General features: G+C 44.9%; 8 protein-coding genes across 8 annotated transcripts; 2 read left to right on the top strand and 6 right to left on the bottom strand.

The window, feature by feature from the left end:
- Positions 1-1,484: 1,484 nt before the first annotated feature.
- On the bottom strand, positions 1,485-1,869 carry UA08_03719 (hypothetical protein; the record flags this gene model as incomplete). Its single annotated transcript, XM_020266050.1, has 2 exons — positions 1,485-1,738; positions 1,800-1,869. The coding sequence occupies 2 exons, from the start codon at positions 1,867-1,869 to the stop codon at positions 1,485-1,487; spliced, it is 324 nt and encodes a 107-aa protein (XP_020121475.1).
- Positions 1,870-4,119: 2,250 nt separating this feature from the next.
- On the bottom strand, positions 4,120-5,595 carry UA08_03718 (hypothetical protein; the record flags this gene model as incomplete). Its single annotated transcript, XM_020266049.1, has 3 exons — positions 4,120-4,801; positions 4,896-5,487; positions 5,544-5,595. The coding sequence occupies 3 exons, from the start codon at positions 5,593-5,595 to the stop codon at positions 4,120-4,122; spliced, it is 1,326 nt and encodes a 441-aa protein (XP_020121064.1).
- A 552-nt stretch (positions 5,596-6,147) lies between these two features.
- Positions 6,148-7,317, bottom strand: UA08_03717 (hypothetical protein; the record flags this gene model as incomplete). The annotated part of the gene is made up of 2 exons (XM_020266048.1): positions 6,148-7,108; positions 7,202-7,317. The coding sequence occupies 2 exons, from the start codon at positions 7,315-7,317 to the stop codon at positions 6,148-6,150; spliced, it is 1,077 nt and encodes a 358-aa protein (XP_020121063.1).
- Positions 7,318-10,603: 3,286 nt separating this feature from the next.
- Positions 10,604-12,183, bottom strand: UA08_03716 (hypothetical protein; the record flags this gene model as incomplete). The annotated part of the gene is made up of 4 exons (XM_020266047.1): positions 10,604-11,111; positions 11,163-11,344; positions 11,682-12,001; positions 12,096-12,183. 4 exons carry the CDS (start codon positions 12,181-12,183, stop codon positions 10,604-10,606), a joined length of 1,098 nt encoding a protein of 365 aa, XP_020121058.1.
- Positions 12,184-13,032: 849 nt separating this feature from the next.
- On the top strand, positions 13,033-15,300 carry UA08_03715 (hypothetical protein; the record flags this gene model as incomplete). Its single annotated transcript, XM_020266046.1, has 6 exons — positions 13,033-13,275; positions 13,355-13,660; positions 13,732-14,272; positions 14,329-14,484; positions 14,557-14,949; positions 15,086-15,300. 6 exons carry the CDS (start codon positions 13,033-13,035, stop codon positions 15,298-15,300), a joined length of 1,854 nt encoding a protein of 617 aa, XP_020121057.1.
- Positions 15,301-15,458: 158 nt separating this feature from the next.
- On the bottom strand, positions 15,459-17,066 carry UA08_03714 (hypothetical protein; the record flags this gene model as incomplete). Its single annotated transcript, XM_020266045.1, has 3 exons — positions 15,459-16,250; positions 16,331-16,934; positions 17,017-17,066. 3 exons carry the CDS (start codon positions 17,064-17,066, stop codon positions 15,459-15,461), a joined length of 1,446 nt encoding a protein of 481 aa, XP_020121056.1.
- A 417-nt stretch (positions 17,067-17,483) lies between these two features.
- UA08_03713 (Aspergillopepsin-2) lies at positions 17,484-18,452 on the bottom strand (the record flags this gene model as incomplete). Its single annotated transcript, XM_020266044.1, has 2 exons — positions 17,484-17,616; positions 17,671-18,452. 2 exons carry the CDS (start codon positions 18,450-18,452, stop codon positions 17,484-17,486), a joined length of 915 nt encoding a protein of 304 aa, XP_020121055.1.
- A 5,908-nt stretch (positions 18,453-24,360) lies between these two features.
- On the top strand, positions 24,361-26,619 carry UA08_03712 (hypothetical protein; the record flags this gene model as incomplete). Its single annotated transcript, XM_020266042.1, has 5 exons — positions 24,361-25,401; positions 25,455-25,668; positions 25,724-26,326; positions 26,396-26,535; positions 26,596-26,619. The coding sequence occupies 5 exons, from the start codon at positions 24,361-24,363 to the stop codon at positions 26,617-26,619; spliced, it is 2,022 nt and encodes a 673-aa protein (XP_020121062.1).
- Between the last annotated feature and the right edge of the window lie 290 nt (positions 26,620-26,909).

Raw genomic sequence — 26,909 nt, 5'->3', positions numbered from 1 at the left:
CCCCCCCCGCCATTGATTTTCCTCGTCTTTTTTGTAACACTCCCACCTTATACCGATTAACTGCAGTATGGTGGTTATGTCCACCCATAAGAAAATGGCATCCTCGCCTCATGCATCACACGCATCGGTAGGTTCAGAGGTAGTGCTAGTGCTCGACGACGTGCTACCACTCTCGGTCCCAGAAGACGAAGGAATCGTGCACGACACACTCCCGAAGCTATGGCCCAAAGAGCCTGTATCAGATATTCCCGGGGCACTGAAAGTCCCCGCTACACCACCAGAGCAGTCGGAACTCCTGTGAATCCAAGAGAAAGAAAACAAAGAAATGTATTAGCTTTCGGCATTCTATACTGACTTGGTCTAAAAGAGCAAGGAACTCACGCATATACGTTGCAGTTGGCGTTTTCGTCAACTGTGGCAGATCCAACGACCCCTGATCTGTCAATTGTAGTTATGACTTGGTTAATTATGGCTGAATAATCCTCTGTAAACGACCGAATCGTTAGGTGTCTACCTACGATGGAGGTGCAATTGACTGGCAAGCACCAGGTGAAAAAGTGTAGTACTCGGTATAGTCGTTGAAATTGGCGCTGCCCCAAATGAAGACCTTCAGATACATCGATTAGCATGCGAGATGTAGCATCAATGTCATAACAAGGTAGAGTTGGCACGATTAGTAAATAGAGATAGAAATGACTGAGAGAGAAGGGAGGCTGTACATCAACGGTGTCTCTTTTCTGAAACGAGGCAGCAGAAGCCGGTGACAACAAAGCAAGAGTTGTCAATACGAAAGCCTTGAAGAACATGATGAAGGAATTTTGAAAGTCCTGATGACTGATGCTATTGGGGAAATGCAAGGATCAGTTATCGTATGGTGTGCAGTTGTCCAGAAGTAGCCTCACTTCTCTCTTAGTAGGCAACTGTACTTATAGAGAAATATTATAAATAGTCCACGTCAACACACTGAAGAATCTCGCAGCTTTTCAAGATGAGGGTATGACCAGAGTCACGTGGACCTGGGCAATGGACAAACGTTGGCGTCCGGTCTGGGCCATAAAAACTCCTTGGGAGTTGCCATTGTCTTGCGCTGCCTTGGTTTTGCGTCTCTTTGGTTACATTTCGTGTAACATTGCACTCCGATATCGCTTCGGTGGCCAATATTGAAATCATCCAAGGACCTGTATCACTGACGAGTCTCGCTCTTGTCACACCCGACTGAGTGAACTCTGAGAAATGTTGCTCATGTTGTCCACCAAGGTTTCTGTCTATGGAATGTCATCGATGATCTGGAACTTAGAATATGGACTGAATTATAAGACCAGAAGCTACCACTAGTCAAACCAGAAACCAGTCCAAGGACCGACCTGCAAACATTTCGATCGTTCAACAAATCGTTGATTGAGAGGAAAAAACATCCCCCTCCGCCTCTAAACAGAATGACTTAAGCTCAGTGTGGCAGAGTTGTCACGCTCCAATATCCAATGTTACTTAATCCAACCACCTCCCATTGCTGTGCCAGACAGCTTCGCCCAAAAGCCCCTCTGGCCAGTATTGTTCTGGTTCATCTCAGCAAATAAGACGGGATTGATTCCCTTTTTTCTCATTTTTTCCTGCTTTTCCACGGGTATTTTATGAACGGGGTGATCTGGACCAGGAACGGCGTTCTTGTCTCGGGGCTCTTTTGGGGTAATGCCCCATTTCAGGCCAGCTCGTGCTGCGGCGAGAGCGTTGGCAGATGCTACAACAACTGCTGTTAGATGCCTGTCGACCTTTGCTACTGTGGGGTGCGTTTATTTTACCTTGGTCATCAACACGGTCAACGTGGACAGTGGCCGATTTATCATGGTCTTTGTCCTGTTTGTGAGACATACTTCACCATTTCTCGACTCAACTCAAGTATTGTATCCAAGATGGCCCCGGGGCACTCCGCTATGGTGAATCGGGAGGCTTTTATATGCAATCTCAACAAGAACGCGTATCCCGGGTCGAAGCACTGCCACAGCCTAGACTGTCTATCAATTACTGCTTCGTGCTGGCGTTGGTGCTCGATCAGGTGGATGACGTCATATCATTGGGGTTCGTGGTTCCTCAGGCAGCCTTGGGCGCGCTTGACCCCAGAAAAGAATTTCCCCGGATTGTCCCTACCGATGTCATGCTCATGGCAGTGGATAATCCACTGGCATAACTCTAACATCCTCCCGAAGAGGAAGCCGGAAGGAAACAAGGTCTGATTTCAGAGGGATTACAGTTTATGGAAGCTGCTCATGCCTGCCAAAGAACTGTCGTGGATTCGTGGCTTCCTAGCTGACAACAGATGACATTTTCTTGATCAAAAAGAAAAAAAATAAAATAAAATAAAATAAAATCAACGCACGCTGGCACAAACCAAAACATGTATGCAGTACTCCATACTCCCACAGCTGCTCATTCATATACAAGAAATCAATTTTCAAGATCACAATATATTCTTCAGCCAGCTTAATGACAACTCGTTCACATCGCCTATACGCCGCTCCGGCGAATCGGCGTGATATATAGCATTTCGACAAAGCCTCGGAGCAACTTGCGGTGTGACTTGTTTGACAAAGGTATCTGTGCCTCCCAAAATGGCAATTGTCCGTTTCGTGCTCAACATGTAGTCGAACTGTGAGCTGTTTGATTCATTCATGGGCCACATCGAATGCAGGTATTCCTGTACTGCGTCGCAGGAAACACCGTTGCCGACCATGTCATCGGTAATATCCGCTCGCGAATAAAGCCATACGCATACGATGGCTATGTGAGAGTCATGAAACGAAGTCGTCTCAGAGATTATGGCTAGGTGCCCTGTTCCGTCTGCCTGAGTGATTTTGACAATATCCCCGACATGAGATGGAAGAAGTGCAACCGGCTCTACTTTGACTGTTGGACTGGTCCTTGGTTTGAAGGTATATGTCATTCCTTTCAAAGAGAACTTGTCCTCGGGTTGGCGTATTCGAAATTTGTGACTCTTTCTCGCCTCGCTCTGGGTCCGATGGACGATTTCCAATGATCCAGCTGCCGTGGAATATTTTTGCGTCTTGCGAGTCACTTTTTTCATTGATAGAGGGTGTTTTATCCTCCTATCATCTTGGTGGCGGTGTTTTGACGATGGCTTTTTCGTTGATCGCCGCAGACATACTCCACGAAAGTCGCGTGGATTGGCCATAACAGAAACTTGGAGAACAGTCTGACGGTTTTTGTGTTTTTTCAGTTACTGGAGATTAAGTTTCTGCGAAAACCGTGTCATTTCTACCAATGCTGTTTCTCTTCTGTTATCATCCTGCTGAGACGGAGCGAAGTCGAGGTAAGAAGATATCTAATATATAATATGATATCAGGTATATACACGAGATAAACAGAGAGGAAGATGGAGGGCTTCGACCACATGTACCAACTAACTCTCCCAACATACGTGGACTTCGTACGTCGTATAGGCAGATAAGTCAGTCATCAGCACTAAGTAACAAAAATTTGCCGGTTAAAACTTCCTTCGTGGCTGGTATGCCGCATGAGCGCTTAGTTCGAATGATCAGTAAGCATCGAACAGCCATAGCTAGTTAACTTAACATCAGAGCTAATATGCACCGCAAGTTACTGCTTCGTACCTTATTTCGGTCTTCCAAATTATACCCACCGGTGACCAAAATGTGAGCGCGTACTCACGCAAGCGTTTATACGAAATGCAGGCCGGCTACTCCGTGCCGTACGGGTACGAGCAAAGCAGAGTTGATCGATGGTTATTGGAGCCTTTTAGCAACACCATTCGACAAATGATGGTCTTGATTAATTTTCTTTTTGATGTTTCTCTCTGACGCGCGTTGGCTGTTCGTACACTAAGTCTAATCTGGTAAGCGTGACGGACACTAGTCCGCATTAGGTCACTACTCAATAGTGGGCCCCAGAGCCTTATTATCTAGGCACCGAATATTTCTATAGATCATTCCACCTGCGGAATGACTACATCTTCTGTTGTTTATTATCATTCGCGTCGGGTTCTTACTATGTCGTTCTGACAGTATAATCAATAAGTCAAGTCAAACAAGGAATCTGTGTACAGCTGTCACGCTCGTTGACACGCTCAAGAAAATATGCAGGTCTCTACTTTTGTAGCCACTCCCCAGCGCCCACCCGCTCACAGAGGCTCCGTGCGATATGACCAATCCACGCAAAGTCCTCAATCTCAAGATAGATTTGTCCGCTCAGTCGTAGCCAAAGCCAGCCTCCGTGTGCATAAAACTTTGCGAAAGTATCGAATTCCATAATGAGTGTGTCTTGCATCCAGTCCACAACGCGGGTTGCATCCTTTATACTCAGCAGTGGAAAAGGGGAGGACGAAGAGTCTGGCACATGTGGATTGACCTCCTCGTCGTCTGAAAATGCTAGCGGCATGCGAACATTTACCATAGCACATCGACGAATCTCACTCTCGGCAATCGGGTTTACAAGACCCGGTTCTTGCATAATCTCGGTTCTGAGTATCTGCGCAACCACATCACCACCCTCCTGGGCAACAGTGTGTAGATATTTATATATGGCTTCTTCGCCGCCACAGATTCGTTCTCGGAAGTCCAGGGCTGCAGGAACGCACATGTACGGAGTATCGTCGGCCGTGGCAACAAATTCAAATAAGATCTCAAAGTCAGTCTTCCCAGGGTGAATTCCACGCCCTCGTTGGGATGGTGAAGTGTAGCCGTGAGACGTAGGAAATGATGTCCGGAGCAGATGCTGGTTCCGTTTGGGTACATAGAATAAACCACAGCCTCGTGGTGTATACAGCCATCTTCGAATTAGAATAGTTAGTTGATCTAGTTCTCTGAAAAGAAAAAAAAAAAGACGAAGTTAAGGGGAAAAAATAGGCATAGAGAAGAACGTACTTGTGACAATTACTGACAAAAAAGTCGGGACTAAGTTCACCCAAGTTCAAGGGAATCTGACCAACTCCGTGTGCCCCATCAATAATACTCAGAATAGATTCATCTTTGCATGCCTTGACGAGTTTCTCGAAGGGAAACCTCACGCCCGGAAGAGACACTATCGTATCAAATATGGATGCCCGTACATTCAGTCCTTCACTTTTGGCCTGTCTCACCACGGCCAAAAATCTTTCTACAATCTCATCGTGCGTAATCGGGAATGTGTAATTAACCTTTCTTGTTTGTACCGGCGTAGTTTCCAATATTGATTCCAATGTTTGCTCTACGGCATTATAGATTGTCGCAAAGTATACAATAACGTCGCCGGATCTGAACTCCAGATTGCGAAGCACAGTATTTATTCCGGTCGAGGCATTTTTGACGAAAACACATTCGTCCACCGGGGCCTTGACGAATTTCGCAATCGCTCTCCGGGACTCGGTGACGTGTTCTGCATGTGAAACAACAAAGAAAACATCCGGGCGAGATTCTTGTTCGTCTTGTAAAAGGCGCTGCGCATCACGTACTTCAACGGGAAACGCTCCAAAGGAACCTTCCAAGAAGAGGCGTTAGTTTAGGATATCTTTGCGAGGCTCAAGGAAAAAGTACCGTGGTTTAGTGGGCGATACTTGGGGTCCATCAAGAAGTGCTTTTGCAACATGTCGCGCCCGAAAGGCGTCGGCGCGTCCGGGTTTGCGATATATTCCCCCATCTGCACTGGCATAGACTAAACCTGTAGATTTAAGTAGTGCAGCAGCGGCCAGTGAAATCGAGCAGAAGTTGACGAGATAAACACAGATGGTGTTGATAAAAGCATGGGTTGATAAGGCGTTAATCGCCTTATTTATGTACCCCACGTTTTTATTTGCCGCGGATTTACCGGCTGGATTTTGGACGTTAGAAGAGATAACTTGTAATCTACCATTATATCTGACATAAGATAGTTTGAACAAGATGCATCTTTTACTCTGTTTCTAGGAGGAAATGGCTCTGCACTGCTCAAGGCAGGCAGTAGCTACATATCAGGAGAAATTTCTCAACAAAATAGACGCCTTTGCCAGTGCGCTCGACCCTGTGAGATGAAAAGTCTCTCGTTAGATCGATATTCTATCTTCGGCTCAGAAAAATGATATTCACATTGAAGTTGAACTAAGTCAGAATAAAGTACATATAGTAGACTAACACACAGAAAAGAAATATATATACCGTCGGTCTAGACCAATTCTGAGGACGGCATTGTTTGGCCATTATTGACCGATTTATTAGTCAACCCCGAAACATTCGACGCCGTCCCCTGAGCAAAGCTACCATCAGCTACAGGCCACTTCTCCGGCAATAGCCAAAAGCTCTCATGGTTTGGTTGACCGGACAGCATGCCGGACAAATCAAACGGATCCACGAATGTCTGCCATTTCGACCGCCTGTCAACCCAGCCAGGACCGAGACGTTCCGTCTTGCAGTCCAAGTCAAGGTAGCGCTTATTTTGTCTAGGAAGGCATATACCTGGATGCATGATATTGAGCCAGTAGGTGAATAAAACCATTGGTGCAGCTTCAAAACTGTAGAGGTACCATTCATGCGTCAGGATGGGACTGCAATTGCCTTCTGCGCAGCTCAAAATTGAGGAATAAATTGTGAAGGATTCAACAGCACGACAGATACATCGGAGTATGACGAGAAATGACGTGCCATATAGAGTGATGCAAAGTCTCTGCACATTTGGTGGCGTCGAATGGGCAACACGTTTAGTACGGAAATGGACCATACATATCACACTAACGACTAAACCCTCGACGACAGCTTGCAGAACTAGTGCAGCCGAAATAAGTGTTCCACCGTTCTGGTACGCAGCTAGGTCGGTAGTGTTCGAGGCCATTGTGGAGGCGCCTGCAGCTGTCAAAGCTTCAACTGCGGCACCCATGTAGACGAAGGCAATAGTTACGCGGCCGGGATGGAGCGGAGCATGCATCGGCAGGTAGTACAGAAGTCGGCCCAGAATATTGTACGCGCTTGCTGAGTAAATTGGCGGTCCTGCATAGATAAAGACAGTCTGGACGATATAGAGATCGACATTGGATGTGTTGTAGCTTGAAATGCATCGGGTGATCCAACCAATTGTGAACACAGCACCACCCCATGACATCCAGAATGTTACCGACCAAAACTTGTAGCGACTACAAGGAAGTTAGTAAATAAACGCGCGAGGTATTAGGCCTTCGGCTAACTAGCGGAGGTGCTGACTACTTAGCAGAGAAACAAACACTCACAAATTCTGGTAGATATGCCATAGGAAGGAAATCCCGATCAAGGCAGAGAACACCGCTGGAAGAACATGGCTTGGATGGTATGGATATAGTCCATCCGATGCAGAGGTCGAGCTCATATTGGGTTTCTAGCTAATATGGCTGATAGGTGATGTTTTCCAAGCTTGGTTTCCCAGCGATTTGGAAGGCCATGAAATTGGTCTCCAACCCGGGGGGGGGATGCCAAATATATAATTTCTTCCTATCCTCTTCCATTGTTTGAAAGCGAAGAAGAGAGTTCAATCTTGACTTGGCTCGTGAGTAGAGCTGAAATAGAATTTATATACAGCGCTCCAACGCGCCATTTAGGGTTAGCCTGAGTGCTGTATTTGCAGGCACCTCATTGGCCGCGATGTTGAAGCTATGGTATGATTGGACAGATGGCGCATAGCTTTGCGTCATAGCCAGTGTGCTTAGGCAACGGCCGCCATGGTGTGGCTGCTTTCCATTGGTCAAGTTCAATATTTGGTCTGCTTGGCGATAATTCATTTCGATGTTGTGGGGCTGGAGCCAATCAATGGCAATCAAACGAGCTTACAGAATCACCTAGTCTATATCTATATCAAGGCTAGTTTCATGTTGAACAATAAACAATACATATTGTGATGAGGTTGGATCTTTAAAGCATGAATCCTCTAGTTTTAACGATCTGAGGATGAGAGCTTGCTGCTGATCAATTATAGGCTCGTTACTCATAACTACAAATTACTGGGTAGTATTATCTTTTCGTCCTATTTATGTTCCGTGCATCCTCTTCCTCGATCACTTTTATCATTTGCTGCTGTAAAACGAGGCATCTTTTGGAGAAGGTGCGTATTTATTACACGTAGGTAGTTAATAGAGAGTTTTAGAGCCTTTGAGCTGGGTTAGTGTCTATTGATAACAGGTATTGGCGAGAGAAACCTCAAAGCGATGGGGATTCTGGTAGTATAGTTGGAGAGCTTGACATGAGAATAACGTCATATAGAGGCAGAGTCGAGAACTTCGTTGCGTATAGAGTAATCTTAGATAAAAACATTTGCGCGTAGGAAAAAGAAAAGCTATTAAAGCATTTAGGTTAGTAGCATTGACATTTAAAGCCAGTGACTTTGGCAGCCCAACTGCACAGCACTATTCTTAACTTGGGTTAGCGCCGATATGAAACAGGTTGAGGCTCAGAGCCTGAGCTGAATTGCTCGAGGTTCGAAGCATTCCTGGACCTCAACCTTTGGAAACATCGTGATATTGCAGCGGTTAAAATCAAACGCTAGAGACGCACAGAAAAGTTGCTTTTTGTCATAATCATAACTACAATTGCAACTGATTCTCTTGCTTTAAGTTGGCGAACAAGATGCCCGGCGTCCCTTCAGGAAAAGCATGCGATGGCTGCCGCAAGCAGAAGAAAAAGGTTGGCCTGTGAAATCAACTCCAAATAGAAATCTGGTGTGGTGTTCTTGTGTCATACTTACATCCCTGAAATACTCAAGTGCGATGAAAAAGTCCCTACATGCTCGCGATGCACTCGCCTCGGTCTAGTATGCATTGGCTCTGGGCAGAGAAGGTACAAATTTCAAGAACAACACACTTTCCCCGCAATTCCCAAAAAAAAGGCAAATTCAAATTCTTCAAGAATTGAATCTTGTGCGCAAACCAATCGGAAAACGTTGGAGATGGACATAGCTACCCTAGTTATTCGCTTACCACCAACAAACAAGCTGACAGCCCTGACAAGTCGATATATACATATAATTAAGCTGTCAAAGGACTTGAGATACAACCTTGCTTGGGCTTATGGGCTTTTTATGCTTGACATTCCACGACGCATGAACACAAATGAAGCACTAGATAGTGCAGTTGGTGCTCTTGTTTGTGCACACTCTTCTTTGTGTTCTCGCCAACAACCCACTGTTGAGGCTTTGTCAAGCTATTCCCGTGCGTTGGTAATCCTGAGACAATGCTTGAATGAGCCGATCAAAGCTTCGACACCAGAAACACTTTGTGCAGTGATGCTACTTTTAATATGCCAGGTCAGTGAGCGTCTACAGAGGACTGATGGTGCATCAGAATACTAAACTCATTTCCGCTCCTAGAGTATCAATGGAACAGAAGGGCAGCGGTGGTCAGGCCACTGTGAAGGTGCAGCACAAATACTCAAAGCTCGATCATCCATGAAGCCACGCGATGAATTCGAGCAGCAATTGCTATTGTCTCTAAGAGGATGCGTGGTATGTTGTCTTTCGTCGCGAAATTGTGCAGGGCAAACAATAACATATCTGCAGCTATTCGAAGGGTTATTCAATGAAAGGATAAACTTAACTTCCGACGAGTGGATTTCACTGGTGGGAAACGAGCTGGATGAAAAACTTCCTGAGGGCCAGTTGATACGCCATCTTGCTCGAATGCCGAATATAATTCGCCGTAAACCTTTGGACCTTGGCGATAGCGAAGGTTCCAGTCTTCGGGATTGGACAAAGCCTTTATATCAGTCCTGTAAAGCACTTCTTGACCATTTACGGAGCAATTGGGTTACATGCCGGCGTCCTTGCCCGCAAGATGAGCTTTCAACAGTCATACTATATGCGTACTATCAACGTGCATATGGTCTCGGGTTGTTGATTGTGACCATCATTAACTGTGTGCTTCGCAACCTTGCTCCAGCGTCCGAAGTGCAAGCGCTTGTGTTGGATTCAGAACATTTGGTAAAGGAAACCCTAGACCTGGCCCAAGTGGCCAATATGTATAGACCGCTGGGATCGTCTTATATGGTGATTTCTCTGGGTTCAGCCTGGCTCTCTAGCACCAATGAACAAGATAAACTATTGGCGGAGATACTGTTACATGACTACTGTTGCGATTTCCCTATGCGAACTGCAAACGATTTCATGCGCGAACTGGATTGGATGGCCCAGAAATTGCAGACTTTACGAATGAATGGTTGATCTCTTGGCTATAATACTGTGATTTATGTTGAATCGTGCGCTTGATCATATAATTTTCCGAATAACAGGTACCATGAGCCTAAAGCTTCATAAACAGAGGCACAGTAACTACATGAGCCGAGAGTGTTTTGTTGATGGGCAGCGGAATTTGCAAAGAGAGATCACCCAATGGCCCTTAAAACCTTGATCAGAATCCTCTTCACCAAATGCCACCATTGCCTTTGACATAATCAGGTGGGTTATCATCAACTAATGGCCATGATCGTCAATAGTGTAACAAGACACGATGGGAGACATGATTTATCAACAAATTCATAAGAGTTAGAATGGTATCTTTGAGATCAAATATTTCAAAGACATCTTGGGAGATTTTGATAAGGACTCTTCATGTGCCTATTTTGCTGAATACGATGTGTAATCAGGCTTGTTGATAGTTGAAGGCGGTATTTCAAGCGATCAGAGAAGTGGCAGTATGATTCATGATGTCAGTATTGAAAACAATCGATAGACCTCGCGTATAAACCTCACAGGTAGTTTCCGGTGAACTGGTGTGATTTTCATGATTCCATATCTGTTCCTCTAGAACCTTCCTGATAACTAGAGCGCTGCTGTGGTTGCTCTTTCTAATGACACGATCAAGCCATATTTTGACCAGAGAGATGCCATGGTCGTCGTAGATCATAGCACCAATAATGGCGAGAGGCCACAGGAAAAATTTGCCCCACGTCCTATCAACATCGTCCTCTGTTGCTATTAGAAGATTTCGTGCTTCACTAAGAGTGCACTCCATCTCTGTATACCACATAGAAGATATTCCAGAGATATGCGCGTTACTATATTCCAGAACGGAGATAACGTAGAGAAACAGAAGCCGGATGGCAACGGCATATAGTTTCCCAATCCATCGACGCGAGTCACTATAACACGCGTAGTCCGCTTCAAGAGTAGATTGCATTCTGTGGACCTCGTAGTAGCGTGACCATACCAGTATATCATCTGAAACATACCCCGGACATAGAGTACGTACGAGTCGAATACCTTCCACAAGGAAGAGAAACATGTTATAAGGAGCTCCGAGGACGGGAGACTCTATGGTATAATTTTCGTGTATATCTGTCTCTTTGAGCGGATAAACGTCGAGCCCTAGGAACGAGGCTGGCGGCTCATGTGGTTTTTGGCCTTGGAATTTCTTTAATACCATAAGTATGTCTTCTATAAGATTGAGTTGGTCATCAAACAATGTCGTGACGGCGCTATGATAAATATATGCTTCAACGCACATGCGCTCCCAAACCAACTCTGATATTGAGGTTAAATTGCGGTTCATTGGCTCACGTAGGAGCAGGATTCGGCGCAGGGCAGCAGCATGGATGGAACTCTGTCGTAAAGCTTCGACTCGACAGTTCTTTTTGCCTTTATCAGCACAAGGAAAACGAAATGCATAAGAAGATAGGGCGGGGAAAACAATGCTTCTATTTAAATATCCAAGGAGGAAAAAAAAGGCAGAAACGGCTTTCAACACGTACCTCGTATACGCAAAGCCATAAGACCGTCGCGAGAAGATAGTCCTCTGTTCCACGAAGCGCACCCTGAGCGATTCCTGTGGATATCTCAGAGATAGCATTCATATATAGTTTATGGGGTGACTCTCCCGAGCTATCTGCAAGTCCATTATGCGAGGTAACTAGTGCACATGCTGACACGGCATTTAGCAGAAGACGCGATTCCAAACACATATATCGCAGGTAGGAGAGATCAACTGTGGACTCGCCGTCTGCAGCCTGATGGTACTGTGACGGCAAAAAGAAAAATAGGCAGTATTCAACGAGGGCAGAGCCTCTTTCATCTATGACATGTTGATAGTAGTTGATGCTGGGGAAGATGCTGCCGTGTCTTTCTCCTGGATTTTCGAGTTGCGGCGCGGGTCTAGAGTCATGTACACGCCTCCGATGCCGTAGACAACGCCTGTCTATATGATCTGAGTTCTGCCATTGACAGGAGAGCCCATTTCGCCTGCAACCCAGACATGTAGGCTTATTCTCATCACACTTCTTCCGTCTTCGTCGGCCTACAACACCGCTGCTATTAATGTCACGGCAGCAAAAATGGTCTCTAAATCCGGTATGCACACTTACATTGTAAGCAACCCGTGAGCGTCCTTAGTTTGGCTGGCATGCCGTTATTATTTTGGCTAGGAGTTTTGTTCCTTTCGTGTCGAAAATGAGGCAGTCAGTCCGTCATTTAGTCATAACTTGTCGCCCAAATAAAACCCGCCGGAGTTCACTTCATTGGTCGACGCTCTCTAAGGCGATTGGATGCGGATAACAATATATGGGGCGCGCGCAATTATCTTTCATTGGCTGCATAGCGGAGTATTCCATATCAGCCAATGAAATCTAACGAATGGGTCGACATCATTCGTGCGATATGATTGGCCATGGAGTAAGGCAGTAGGAACGTGATTTTGAGAACAATGGCAGATATGACCATATGGCATAAACAATTGATATCCACAATACTCCAGTGATCACCGTGTGCATCCAGCGCGAACAGATCAACCAGGTTACAACATGCAACATCCGACAATTTATCAATTGGTATTGCTTCAATGGTCGTTGCTACGCCACACTACTATATGTCAGTCTCTTGTGGCAGTGCTTGCAATTGTAATTCGCAATCACTCTGTCGTCCAGCAAACAAAACGTGGCTTCGCAGATGAAATCATGCGACAAAAATAGATTGGACGTGACGTAACGGGCCGTCCCCGCAAAAGCTTGACTTTCACAAACCTTCATCCCAACCTTCTCTTGTGCCACGGATTCGTTCCTATTTTATTGAAATTGTCCTCACGATAATTATCTATCATTGGCATTGACGATGATTTCCGACTCTCTCTACCAGCTCGCTGTGAGCGACAAAAGTGTTAGCTCAGAGTTGGCTCAGAACCCCAAAGAATTCCCCGGCCAGATCGCGCACAGGCTCTTCAGCAATAGAAAACCCGAAGCCGTCGACGAGAGTCGTCAGTCATCATCTCATGAGAAAGGAGACGAAGCTGGTCTCCAGCGAGCATTGAATTCTGGGAAATGGGGAGAACAACGCCCGAGCAATTTGTTCTTGAAGGTACGTGACATGTATTATAAGCATTTAGGCATTGATGACGTATCCTGAATTTTTACCAATGTGCCATGTCGCGTTCTAGTGTTATTTAGATTCTCTTCGCTCCCTTGAGAACCAACCATTGGCTGGAGTTGTGTCCCCAAGTTTGATGGGCAGTAGTGGTGTCGTTCCGTTGACGATAGTCTCCACGTTACCGGACATTAATCGCCATACTGCTAATTGCATTGTGCGTGCGGAGAAGGAAGTGCTCCTAGCTACTAATTTCTGGATTCACTCCGACGCCTCAATTCTAATAACCAATGCACTGCGCGAACTATCAAGACGAGCTGGGGAGCGTGGCCAGAAAGTCGTGGTTAAGATCATCTACGACCGCGGCAGTGTGAAGCAGGTAAGCTCGTCACTGACATGAATGCACTAACAATCCTGTATAACAAGCAAATACTAAAGGGTTCAACGTAGGTATACCAAAATCACCAGCGCGTTCCCCCGAGCGAGTGGGCAAGTGAAAAAGTCAAACTTCCTGCACCTTCGGACATCCCTAATATACGAATGGAAGTCATCAATTATCATCGCCCCGTCCTCGGGACTTTCCACGCGAAGTTTTGCGTGATTGACCGAAAAATTGGGCTCCTGCAGAGTAACAATGTGCAAGACAACGACAATCTGGAGATGATGATGCATTTGGAAGGTCCGATCGTAGATTCGATGTATGACACTTTCCTCGTATGTTGGGATAAGCGATTCGATCCCGCACTGCCAACGATTGGAAGCCCTGCATCTCAGCGCCCAATACCCAGCCACGACAGTTCAGCTGTCGTAGCAGAGACGTCAGGGTCTGAAATAATAGGCTCCTCGCAAAACCAGAATGGTATCTTGTCGGAATCCACAAGCTCGGATCCTCACTACGATCTCGACCTTGTGGAGGAAGCTAAGAGAGTGAACAGCCAAGTCCATCCAAGGCCAAATGAGACTAGACGAGATGCCACTACCCGTCACCTAAGTAAGCGCATTCTCCACCGAACCATTGATTATTTTCTACGTATTAACTTTGTCTAGACAAGAGGACGCTTGCAGACAAAGATGGGTCTCAGCAAAGCCATGGTCAGCCGGATGGCCCGGACATTACTGAGGAAGATCAGATGACTCCATACATCGTGTTGCCCAGACATGACCCAGTTCCTATGGCTATGGTAAACCGTGAGCCGAACGGCTGTATGTCGCTTTCACTCCTGCTTTTAGTATATTATAATAGAGAAAAGACTATATCTAACTGTATCCTCATAGCCCCTGGGAATTCAAACTATCCGGTACCCCAGAACGCCGCTTGGCTGGCCGGTATTAACAATGCCGAAAAGTCCATTTTCATCCAGACGCCGAACATGAATGCAGAGCCTCTGCTCGAGCCCCTTTTGAATGCAGTCAAACGTGGAATAATTGTGACTGCATACGTGACACTCGGATATAACGATAGCGGAGAGCTACTTCCAGGACAAAATGGTACCAATGAAATGATTGCCCATCGTTTATATTCCTCTCTCTCCAGCGAGGAGGAGAAGTCGAGACTGAGGATTCACAATTATGTTGCCAAGGATCGCAAAACTCCTATCCACAACAAGTTCAAATATCGCAGTAGTCACGTCAAGGTGATGATTGTTGATGAAACAATTGCTATTCAAGGTTCGTTTAACTCTAGATTTGTCCAACAGTTTCCTTTGGGATCCCTGTTACTGTTACTGACAGTCATACAATACAGGAAATGGCAATCTTGACACGCAGTCATTCTTTCACTCTACTGAAATTAATATTCTCATAGACTCACCGCTAATCTGCAAGATATGGCGCGATGCAATTGAACGCAACCAGAACACACACAAGTTTGGTCACGTCAGTTCAGAGGATGGTTGTTGGCACGATCCTGAAACTGGTCAAATAGCAGATGGCACGATCGGTCCGGACCCTGGACGATTCAGCTGGGCTAAGGGCATTGTCGGGGCGGTACAGCGTGTTCGTGGAGCGGGTGGATTTTAGTCAAGCTGTGGCGGGCTACTATGTGTAATCATCGCTTTTCAATAATGTGTCTTTGTCTATATTCTAGTCTATTTCATCTTCCTCAGACATAGATCCGTCTCTTATTTACCTATTAGCAGCATCCAAATAAATCAATCATACTTCTTCGTCATAGTTTTCTAGATTTTGGACTTTGCGTCACTTTCGTTCTCATTTTCATCATAAACGAAACCCAGTTCTTCCAAAACAGTAATTTCGCGTCTCTTGCTTCCAAGAGCCTGCGATGCAGCCTTTATCATGGGTGTCAATTTCCGTAACCACTGGTCCTTTTCATTCCAATATGGTGGGTTCTTCCCGCGACCGTTGTTACTCAACCCATCTCGTTTTGTTGCTCTCAAGCTCCAATCGTGAAGGCTATTCAGGTATTCGGCATCAAGAGGATACCCAAGCACGTTGAAACTTTTTCCTGGGCCATGCTTCGCAATCCAGTTGGTCTCCCACTCCTTCATTTCCGACAGGGAGGGAAGTTGCAACCGTCCGGAATACACCCGTGCTATGACTGCGGCCTGTGCCTCGGATAACGGGAAAGGGATTATTTTTTGCGGCAGTCCAATGAATGTCAGTGTTGGTCGAGGGTAGTAAAAGATGTGCTGGAACAAGTTGGAAGGGCGATTCCCATCTGGGGTCACCGCCGGTGGCAGTAATGAGGGTAGGAAAGGAAATGAATAGAGATAGCCCGTGCAGAGTAATACATGGTCAACATTTTTTTCGACGTGACCATCTATGAAACGAACTGCGCGATCCACAATGAGAAACTCGGCAATCTCAGGTACAATTCTGATATTTGGATTGTCGTTTAGATATGGTGGGGATCCAGTCCGCTCTGACACCAGAAGCGGGCGTTGCGCTACAGTGGCAATTTGGACACTCACGTCAATTCCTGAAGCTGAGTTTCCTACAACGATGACTTTCTACAACAAGTAAAATGCCTGGTTAGCTGCTGGCATGAGAAGCGGGAAAAAGAGTACAATCTACTAGGTGGGTAACCTACTTTGTTTGCGTATTGCTCCGCCCGACGGTAATATTTTGAATGCGATACCGAATCAGGATACGCCTGACTCCATTCTCGAATACCGGCAATGTCTGGGACATAGGGATCACTGTAATGACCATTGGCAACCACAACATAATCAAACTCATGAGTTGAAACTTCCTTAGTCCGAAGATCGAGAGCAGAGAGAACCCAACCAGAGTCTTTATTGCTTTCGTCGAGAGGCTTGACATCGACAACTTGAGTGTGAAACGAGATAGACGGGAGCAAGGTCTTTGCATAGTCTTGCAAATACTCCTTGACGGTTTGATGCGAGGGAAACAAAGATGTCCCCGTGGGAAATTTCCAATCCGAATAGTTCATCAAAGTGTGGGGAATATTTGTCTCCAGGAGATCATATACCGGTGATTGAAACACCACATTCTCAGAACTTGCTTCTTTCTTCGTAGAAACAGGCGTGTCCGGCGTTGTCTGGGGTGTTGTGTGAGGAATAGCAAAGCTCTCGTCTACGGCGTTGTGAGCGGTATAGCACCAAACCCCGCCGGCTTCATCGCGTTGCTCAAAAATTGAGATAGCAGAGAATGCATTCTCGGCATGCAAGTATCTAAGAGATGAATAAGAAGGCGTCAGGAGGGTCATCGGCTTTTTTCCACATTCAATATGTCTACATTCTGCGGCGCTCTTACTTTGCAGCTGCCAGGCCTCCGGGCCCAGCACCAATCACAGCAACACGCATGTTGCACGGTAAACTTCTAATCATATTAGATTTTGGTCGACATAGGGATTCTCATCGGGCATACATACAAGAACAGTAGACGGCTGTGGTGCTAAGGAAAACTGCTGCCGGGTAAAAGTTATTTTGTGTTTATCTTGGATTACTTTGGCCGATGGCGCAATATTAATGGATCCGTTCCACCAGAGTCAAAAAATCGGATAAAAAGCCGACATCTTCAAGTTCTTATCTTATCTTACATTTTTACACTATGTTACATATGGCTCTGCTTATCTGATTTCTTACCTGCACCGTCATCGCATACTGGAAATGCACGGTTGAGAAAAACGAACGTGCTTTATTTTTATTTGCTATCGATCACTTCAACGAAGCTAAAAAGCCAAAGAGAAAAGAAAAAGAAGAAGAAAATAAAAACTAAAACTATTTGTATGTACCTGGCAGCTTGTGGAACTGCACAGCGGCCAAAACAAATTCCCGATGCATTCCATTTTCAATCTTGGAAGCTTTTTGGCGCACAGGAACTTTTGGCTGCTGATGAGACATTGAAAGGATGCTGAAGACTCATTGCCTTTTGTGTCCGTCATACTCAGCAGTGTTTTAAACGTACTTGACGATAACGGTGCTGCCAGAAGCAGTAACGGAGGTAAGGACGGTTTCATCCTGCTCAATGTCCATGATAACAGCACCAGAGGTGTCAACAGTGTCATCATCCTTGGTAGCCTCACAGTCAGTGAAGGTGACGGTTCCGAAGTCAGCAAAGTTGACCAAAGAGCTTCCCTCCTCGAAATCCTCAACAATCCATTCAGCGTTCCACTCGCAAAGCTCGTCTGATTCGGCGAGGAAAGTGTGAGTGACGGTCTTGCCTCTGCTAACGTTCTCAACAGTGGCAACACCAGAAGCCTTGCTGTCAGCAACAACGGAGATTTTGATGACATCTCCGGCTTGAATTGTGATTCCAGAGAAGTCGTAAGCGTAGTCAGGGTACCACTCGTACCAGGCGTCGTAGGAAACGTCACCATCATCAATGCAGAAGTCGACACCGGTCTGGAGAATGGAAGTGTCGCAGGTATCGCCATCAAGACCGACCCAAGCAGCGGCGCAGAACTGTCCAATGCCCAATCCAACAGCAGAAGGGGTAGGAACAGTGAATTCGGCGGAGACAGCGGTATAACCGGTTCCGACAAGGACAGCACCGGCCCAGTTCTCGCTGTACTCAACCTCTCGGGTGGATTGAGTAATGTTCAACAGCTCAGTACCGAAAGCACCAGGGACATAAGCGGGGTTCGAGCGGCGAGAACCAGCAGCACGACGTGCCATGCGCTTCTCAGTCAAAGGGGCTGCGGCAGCGAGGCCAGCCAGCAGGAGGCTAGAGGCAACAGCGAACTTCATTTTGAATAAAAATTGCGATCGATAACAGAATCGCCTTTGAGAAACTTGGATATTCTTTGATGGTCAAGAAGATTTTCGCTGTTGGTGCTTTTTTTTCAGACTATATTTCAGTGGAAAGAGCAGCCCTTTTATACCTTTTCTTCCTAAATCCTCTAACCTGTCCCAAAGTCTTATTGATCCTCAAAGAATACTATATATCTATCACTGTTGCATCTCACAGTATAGGTTGATTTAACCACGTCAGTCACCTTCCCAATCGATCCTTGGGGCGGCCATGTTACCTTGCAGAGTCGAGATGCATATGCAGCTACTGGGACGACCAGGAGGAACATTAGCTCAATTCTTACAACGAGCTTTATAGCACTCGTTGTTTTTGGCAAAGACTACTTAGTTCGTTGGGTGACGGAGCTGTGGACTAGTTGATTGACAAGTACGTGTTTAGGTGACCTTGGTCTGTAGTGTGGCTCGTGGGCCTATGATATGCCGAAAACCAACTTTGCTACAGAACCTGGCTCGCGAGAAATATGCTAGTAGTTTCTCGTCTCCGCCCCTCGGAGTGTCTGATGATCAGTTTACTTCAAACTTCACCCTTGAACGCTGTGGAGCTCGCTGGACGCGCAATAGCGAGGGGTAGGTAGCAATTACTAAGAAATAGGTTTTGAGAAAATGGTGAAAGCATAGAGAGAGAGAATGGAATGAAAAGTCATTGCTCCGGTGTCTAGCTTGGAATCACGAAATACGTTTAATTTTGAGTTCGTTGTCGCAAAAACTCGGAATATTTCAGCCACAGCTCCATGATCTAGACCTAGACAACAAACCCCGCCATATAAATCACTATATATGATGATCATATCGGGAAGTTTATTTTTTCTATTGTTAACAATTGTATCCAGGTTATAGATTCACGAAATGACAGTGATAACACAGCCGGCCATTGAAGGAGGTAATCGGATCAAGACTATTCTACTAATTAGCTTGACCTAGAAATTGGTGATTTGACAGAAGAGTAACTACGTGATAGTATGCTGCCGGTGCAGCATCTAGGCTCTAGACCTAGTATTTCATTGGGAGCAATACTGAAGAAATGCAAGCCACCCTCGGCTTTTATTCTAGATTCATCCATAGATTGCTCCTTGCTCATGATATACTAACTCTCTGGTAAACGTGTAATATAGTCCTCAATTCAGTAGAACGTGGGATGCATCTCAAATCAGGAAGCTGATCTAGGTCCGTAATATTAAAGCCTTATCGATACTTAGCCTATTGATTAGTCGATCCAGTAATTGATCCACAGATTATAGTGTTGCATCGGCATCCACCGAGCGTTTACGCCCTCAAAAAAATACAGCCACGTACGCAAGTGCCATCTCATTGCTTCACCAATCAAGGCCAACGCCTCATTTTTATCTGGCCAAAGTGGGAAGTCCGTCAGACTCTATGACGCTTTTGGTAGAGCTATTTGTCGATCATTAATCAATCCTTTCCCTGAAGAAGCAATATATATGCATGACTCTACATGTGCTCCGAAGCCCGTACGTGCTAGGGTCCGGAGTTGAATAGGCCCGGATTTCACAATTGATTGGCATTTGGCTATCGTAGTGCATAAATTGCATAAAAACTTTTATCATGCATCTGATATTGACGCATTGCCCCAGCATTAGCAAAGTTTTTCGATCGCGGAACCACCTCAGAACATACCGAGGACAATGATAAAAGGCGCTAAAGCCGTTTAACCGACGATATCCTTAGGAACAGGGGTCCTCTGTTCAATAGAACACATTCGCTTGAGGGATTACTTGTTTTCATTGCTTGCTATGATATTAAACATATATATGCTGGTTTAGCCTCCTTTTAGCCATGTTACTTACAATGCCTTTTGTCGCGTCAACCGCCTGGTAATATCGAAATTTTATCTTTAGGTTCTGATTAATATATGTAAACGTTATAGCTCGTATGATTAAAAGTGAAAACGGGCATTGGACGGTTAGGATCGGGTCCACGGCATGCACGCTAGACGTTTTAGACATACTTTGCAGTACCGATTACCCCGACTTCTTTAGAAAAACCCAGATTCATGCATACATCCATGTTGCAGTTGGCTGGCTATCATCGGCATAGCTACAGCACACCATTCTGCTTTCACAAAAATCTCGGATCTACCGTAGGACTTCGAGAAAAACTTTGGAAAGAAAAGCATGCAGGAACCATTACAGATGGCGGTATATAGAAACGATAACCTGCAGATCACAATTATCAACACCCGTCCTTCGCACCCCTATATTTAACATCAGATATACAGGTCGTTTGATGATGATTGCCAGAATTCTACCTAGGTAGAAGAGTATTCCATACTTTTTTAAAGAGAATGCTACCACTTGATATCATAGCCATTAGTTGTGTACTGGTCAAATTATCGTAGCCTATATGTATATCCCAGGGTAATCCTTTAGTGCATATGATGTACGGGATGGCAGTATCAGATATAAGCATGGTTACATACTATAGGTGAAATAATGCAGACCAAGCGCCACATATTTCACTAATTGCGCTGGCAATGATACTTAAATAGTATGTTTTCAAAATGAAAAAGAAAATTTCCACCAGTCGCCATGATCAACTGATACAGCTATTCAAGGGAGCAGACCTATCTTATGACGCTGCTAGATGAAAGAGTCAACCTGCATAACTTCTTAATTACTTACCTCATTAATTGTGACTGGTAAAGTGAACCATTGAAAACAATGTCGAGGCTATAAGCACATGTATGCTTCGTAGGGATGCATCGTTTATGCATGTGATTGTCTGCATACAAGGCGCCTGCAACAAAACTAGCTTCCTTAAATAACACCCCGATGTGTTCTTGCCATACATAGCCAGGTTGTAGTACGTGGGAGAGGGAATTCCCAGTAGCTAATGTATAATCAAAGTCTATTTATGACGCCCAGAGGGCATTACACAACATCAATGAGATAGGAAAGGTAGAAAATCCAACACCCTTGCATATCAATGGAAGAAAGGCATGTCGGTGTAGTTTATTCATTATTTTGATTAGAAGTGGACACACACAACTCAGCATTAGACTTGAAACGATATAATAGATCTACTCTAACGCCGGATGATTTTCTGAGGATATAATCCCGGCGCAGGCAAAAATGCCATGCATTGGTTGGAACTTCAAGTAGTTTTTATGCGAGACATTACGACACCCGATGTGTACCTACTTAGTTACGACCTACTCACAGTTTGCTTAAGTAACTACTTCTTTTTTCTAAATAAGGAATCCTAAATTATCCATCTAGCGCCCTAAGCAGTGGTTAGAAATACAATCATTTAGTAACTAGACCTTGAGGACTTACTTAGAGAAAAAGAAAGGGAGGGGAAGGGAAGGGAGAGAATACATTGTCTTCTTATATTAAATGCAGGTAACCTTGGAAATGTGCATTAAGTATTGCGTTGCATTGTGATTTTATAGTGTTGTTAGTAGATTATGTGGCGTTTTTAGACAAAGGCTACATAATGCAAATATGAATTATGCATTTGCTAGAAAAATCTATCAATCTAATCAGTTGATTTACCTATATTACTGAATCACTGTGTCATAATCATATGAATAGTATATTACATTCATCTTAATTGTAATAGTTGCTGGATTTATGCAAGGCATGTAGAATAAGTGAGAGCGCACCATGTCCAAACTTGAGCTATTACACTTCATTATACTTCGTGACTAATTTGATGAGCCAACAAGGCTTTTAATACCTCTTATCTTATGTTACAACCACTACAAGTGATTCCTTGGTCACCTTGGGATTGTGTTGCGCTTGGTTTTTAGGGAAAGGGGGAGGGAAGGGAACCCTATCCTATTCATTTTACAGGACCAAATTCTCTATTCATTGCTTCATTGATAGGAATGATGACAGGAAGAATAATAAGTTATTGTATTCCGATTTAGGAATAAAGGACTTAATTACCAGATTCGGCATATATTTCCCAAAGTGGAAGCCACATGAAGTCTCGCAACCTTATTTCAACGGCCAACTTCATACTCTTGCAACAAGAGGCAATCTTTCAAGAACCGAAGGGCCTGGGAATATCTCTTCTTCAGAGATACAGAAATGTAAATTTGAATAAATAAGAGCTGCTTGATAATGCCCAGAATATAATGGCATTGTAAGAAGATTGTCCCCTTCCGATGAAGATCTTCCCTGAAAAATTATTTGAAATTGCAAAAGTTATGTTATTTAATACTTATACTTTGTATATTGTATATATTGCTAAGCGAATCTATGAATTCTACATATGTGAGAATCCTTCCTTTCCACAACAGTTGATATATTACCACCAACATTTCAGCAGACTTGTATGTAACCGATGGCATATACTTGAGTGCATTTGAATTTGTAGGGAATTGGCAATTTCGAACATTCCAGGGCTGCTTCTTAGGTACTTCTTGTATACTAGAGATTTAAATAACTCAGCCCTGTCTCGACAAATCTCTAGCTACGTTCTTACATGTTTTCATTTAATTCACCGTTAATTAGGATACTCGCAAGAAGATGAGAGATGTTTCAAGGTAGATGTAGAATACTGGAAAGAAGACCTACCCAAGGCTTCCCGTCAGAAATCTTCTACACTTTCTGTGTTCCATATTATGCTAGGATAAATATGAAGCCCATTATATCAATCGGTCGAACTAAGCAGTCTATCAATGAAAACTGGCATTTTCGAGATAACTCCCCGGGGAAGAAACAAGCAGGTGAGATATCTCGAGTTTCATATATTGTATAACCTTGAGATTTGGAAAATTCTATCTGTACCGGATGACTATCAAATAAGCTACAAAAACCCGAAGAGGACCTAGTAAATGAGGTTGAATGATTCAGCAGACTTGATCTAACCAAAATTTAATAGGTGTATATATTGCTGATGTTCCCGGGACAAATGTCGTGATATTCGCCTAAATACGGCAAGAGACAGATTTCCATCTATATCTAATGATACTCTGCAGGCACTGTACCAGAGACTTATTTGCATATGGAGCAGTTTTGGTAGTGATCAGCTGAATTCCTCGACATTCGCAGATGTATTTATTATACGTACATGCCCAGTTGACCGTACTCGAGCCCCCATAGGAAAATAAGTAGGAGTTTAAAGTCTGGCTATAGTTGCCGCCCAATCTATACAGTATACAGCGAGATGTGACTCGACTACGAAAGATGGATGCGGTTTAGAAAGTCTATGCTACTTTAACATCCAAGCCACAGTTACATCGTGACCAAAGCTTAGTAGAGCTACGACGAAACTGTCAACTCTCTTGCTACTACGATTCTTAGTGAAACAAGTCTCCGGTAATTGTAGTTCGATACCTAGGTAGCTGACGTTAATTTCAACCATGCTCGGAAATCTCGGTGTTAAATTTAGATGTCAATCGTCACTATTCCGAAAATTTCCTTGTAGAAATCCATTTTGCGCATGGAGCGAGGGTGTTGGGAGCGGAGAAAGCAGACATTGCAGCATGCTATGTCAGCGCCGAATGGCGTGACTTAGGGCATTGCGTACTCTCCAGCGCCTAAACAAGTTAAACAGCGGGTTAAACACAGTGAACAACGCTTTGTGGGGGTGGCTGCCTATCTAGCCCAATTTCACTGGTGCACAACAGCGAATAGAGTCGCTTTAGCATACCGACCGTCCTTGAACAGCCAATAATGCGCATCTCTGCCGCGATTTAAGGTTGGTTTTGGGATGGCGACATTTCTCCGGCCATGTTCAGCGATGACTCGCAGTTGCGGTGTTGCGTAGTACCTTGGTGTTGACTGTGCTACTTTTAAAGCAGATGCCACAATCCATCATTCTTGGTTGTGCTTGACTACTTCCTACCCCAGTGACCTGCTCTCGCCAACCTTTCATCATGGTCAAGTTTCCCCTGTCTCGTGTCCTGGTGCTGGCCAGTTTTACTAGCAACTCCATAGCAGGAACTGTCAGCTTGCCCTCATATCCACTGGCCGTGAAGAGTCCCTATTTGTCGACATGGGTCCCTGGAAATCAGACAGCAGACGCTGCAACTGCGCAGCCCGAATTCTGGGCCGGGCAGAAGCTGACCTGGCCAATTCTTGCGCGTGTAGGTGGAACAACGTATAGCCTCTTTAGCTTGCCAGGCGGGATTTCTGGAGTGAGTGCTGCAAAGACCACCGGGGTTGAATATACATCGACGCATACAGTAATCAGTTTAATTGCTGGACCAGTCACTGTTACTCTGGATTTCTTCTCTCCGGTGCTCCCAGGGCCATTAGACTATGCAAAACAGTCCCTTCCATATTCGTACCTAACGGTGTCAGCGATTGCCGACGAATTCACTTCGATTCAGATCCTTAGTGGAATCGACCACACTTGGACAGCCCAAGGTGGTGCATCTGCACTCAACTACACCGAATCTGGGTCAGCTGGCTTTTTTTGGTTTTATAACCCCGATCAATATTACTACTCCGAGGACAATGACATGGCCACCTATGGATCTATACTATACGGAGCTAGTACAGGTAATGGTCTAACATATGCCTGCGACACGGAGGACAATATCTACAGTGCTTTTACAAGTGATGGGAAGCTTGCAAACATTGCCACATGTCAAGGAACTGATCTAGCCGCATTGTCGCAGGACTTGGGCACCGTCATCTTGGGAGAAGTAACATTCGCTGTGGGATTTCAGCGTGACCTTGCCATAAATTATCTGAATGAAGCGCAGACTGGATATCATCGCTCAAAATGGTGGCTTATTCCTGACGCTATCGAATATTTCCTTGGTGACTACGCCAGTGCGCTCGCCGAGTCGGTACTCTTTGACACAGCTGTGAGAGTTAGGTCTGAAGCCGTCTCACTGGAATGGGGAAGCCAGTATGCAGATATAGTAGAAGCAAGTGTCCGACAGACATACGGTGCATTTGAAATAACAGTCCGTAAATCATTAATCGGTAGTGTTCCAAGAGAGAGCTAATCATACACTAGGTACCAAATGACGACGTGGGCGCCGAGCCACAGGTCTTTTTGAAGGAAATCTCCAGCGATGGAAATGTTCAAACCATCGATGTCATATTCCAGTCGTGGTCGATCTTTGCCAGTCTCAACCCTGAATGGCTAAAGCTGCTTTTGAAGCCGGTTCTATCGTATTTGGAAACCGGGGCATGGCCTCATGCTTGGGTAATTCACGACATAGGAACGCGTATGTGCTAATAAAAGAAAACTATAGCAAAATATTCGCTGCTAATTTACTACAGACTACCCAAACGCAACTGGTCATGCCAATGGCGTCGCTGAGGAAATGCCGCTATTTGAGACTTCCACTGTATTCATTTTGTTGTACGCGTATCAACATTACACGAATGACGCATCTTTTGCGGCAGAGTACACCACGCTCTTGACAAGATATGCCAACTACCTCGCCGAAAACTCTCTCTATCCTGCAAGCCAACTGATAAGTGTTGATGCCATCGCTGCACAACCTAACCAGACTGGCTTGGCAATTCAGTCTGCCATCGGCCTTAAGGCAGCGAGCATAGTCCTGGACAACTCATCATATTCAGACATAGCCGCATCGATCGCGAAGACCGTGTATGAAGATGCCCTTGGCCTTGACGGCGCCACACTTGCAGAAAGCACCCACTTCACTTACTACTATGGGCAGGATGACACGTGGAATGTACTTTTCCCAGCGTATTCCGACGTATTACTGGGACTTGAAACATTCAATCCTTCTGCGTGGGATCTGCAATCATCCTGGTATCAACAACAGATGCAAGAAGGCGGGTTGCCATTTGCAGGCCCTGTCACCGATACCTCTTATACAGGGTCGGGCATAACCTGGGGACTTGCTGATTGGAGTAAGTATGGAAGCGTTGTATAATAGATACATAATGGCATAAAATTGACTAACATGATTATGAAATCAGATCTCCTTATTGCGGCCGTCGTTTCAGAAGAAGTTCAGGCACAGATCATCAACACAACCCACACTTTTCTCACCAACAGGCTCAATACAATTCCATTCGGCACCAAGTACTACGTTGAAGGCGACGAGATTGGAGTCTGGGTAGGTAATGAGGCACGTAGTACGGTCGGTTTAAGTTTCTCTCTATTGGCGCTAGATCAGGGTTATTGGGGGTTCGCTTACTAACAAGGAAAATATCTTTGTTCTCTCTTACTTGAAGAGCAGCCGATTGATCAGCATCAATGGTCAGCACCGTGTTGATGTATATAGTGCTGTCATACTCTTGTACATATTAAAGTCGGAATGAGGAGCGAACATATGCCCCATTCACTAATTACGTGGCTAGCCAAGTTCTGCTGCTATATCTATCAGGGATACACGTACCAAAGGTATTGGCTATCAGTCAGAGTAATCACAAGCATGTAAGAAATCCACTATTTAAAGCTGTTCAGAGAGTAAAACTCCAGAGGAATTGT

The sequence above is a fragment of the Talaromyces atroroseus genome (genome assembly GCF_001907595.1).
Source record: "Talaromyces atroroseus strain IBT 11181 chromosome Unknown scaffold_3, whole genome shotgun sequence".
Classification (NCBI taxonomy): Eukaryota; Fungi; Ascomycota; class Eurotiomycetes; order Eurotiales; family Trichocomaceae; genus Talaromyces; species Talaromyces atroroseus.
Note: the sequence above shows the minus strand (reverse complement) of the source record. Positions and strands in the feature narration are given on the sequence as shown.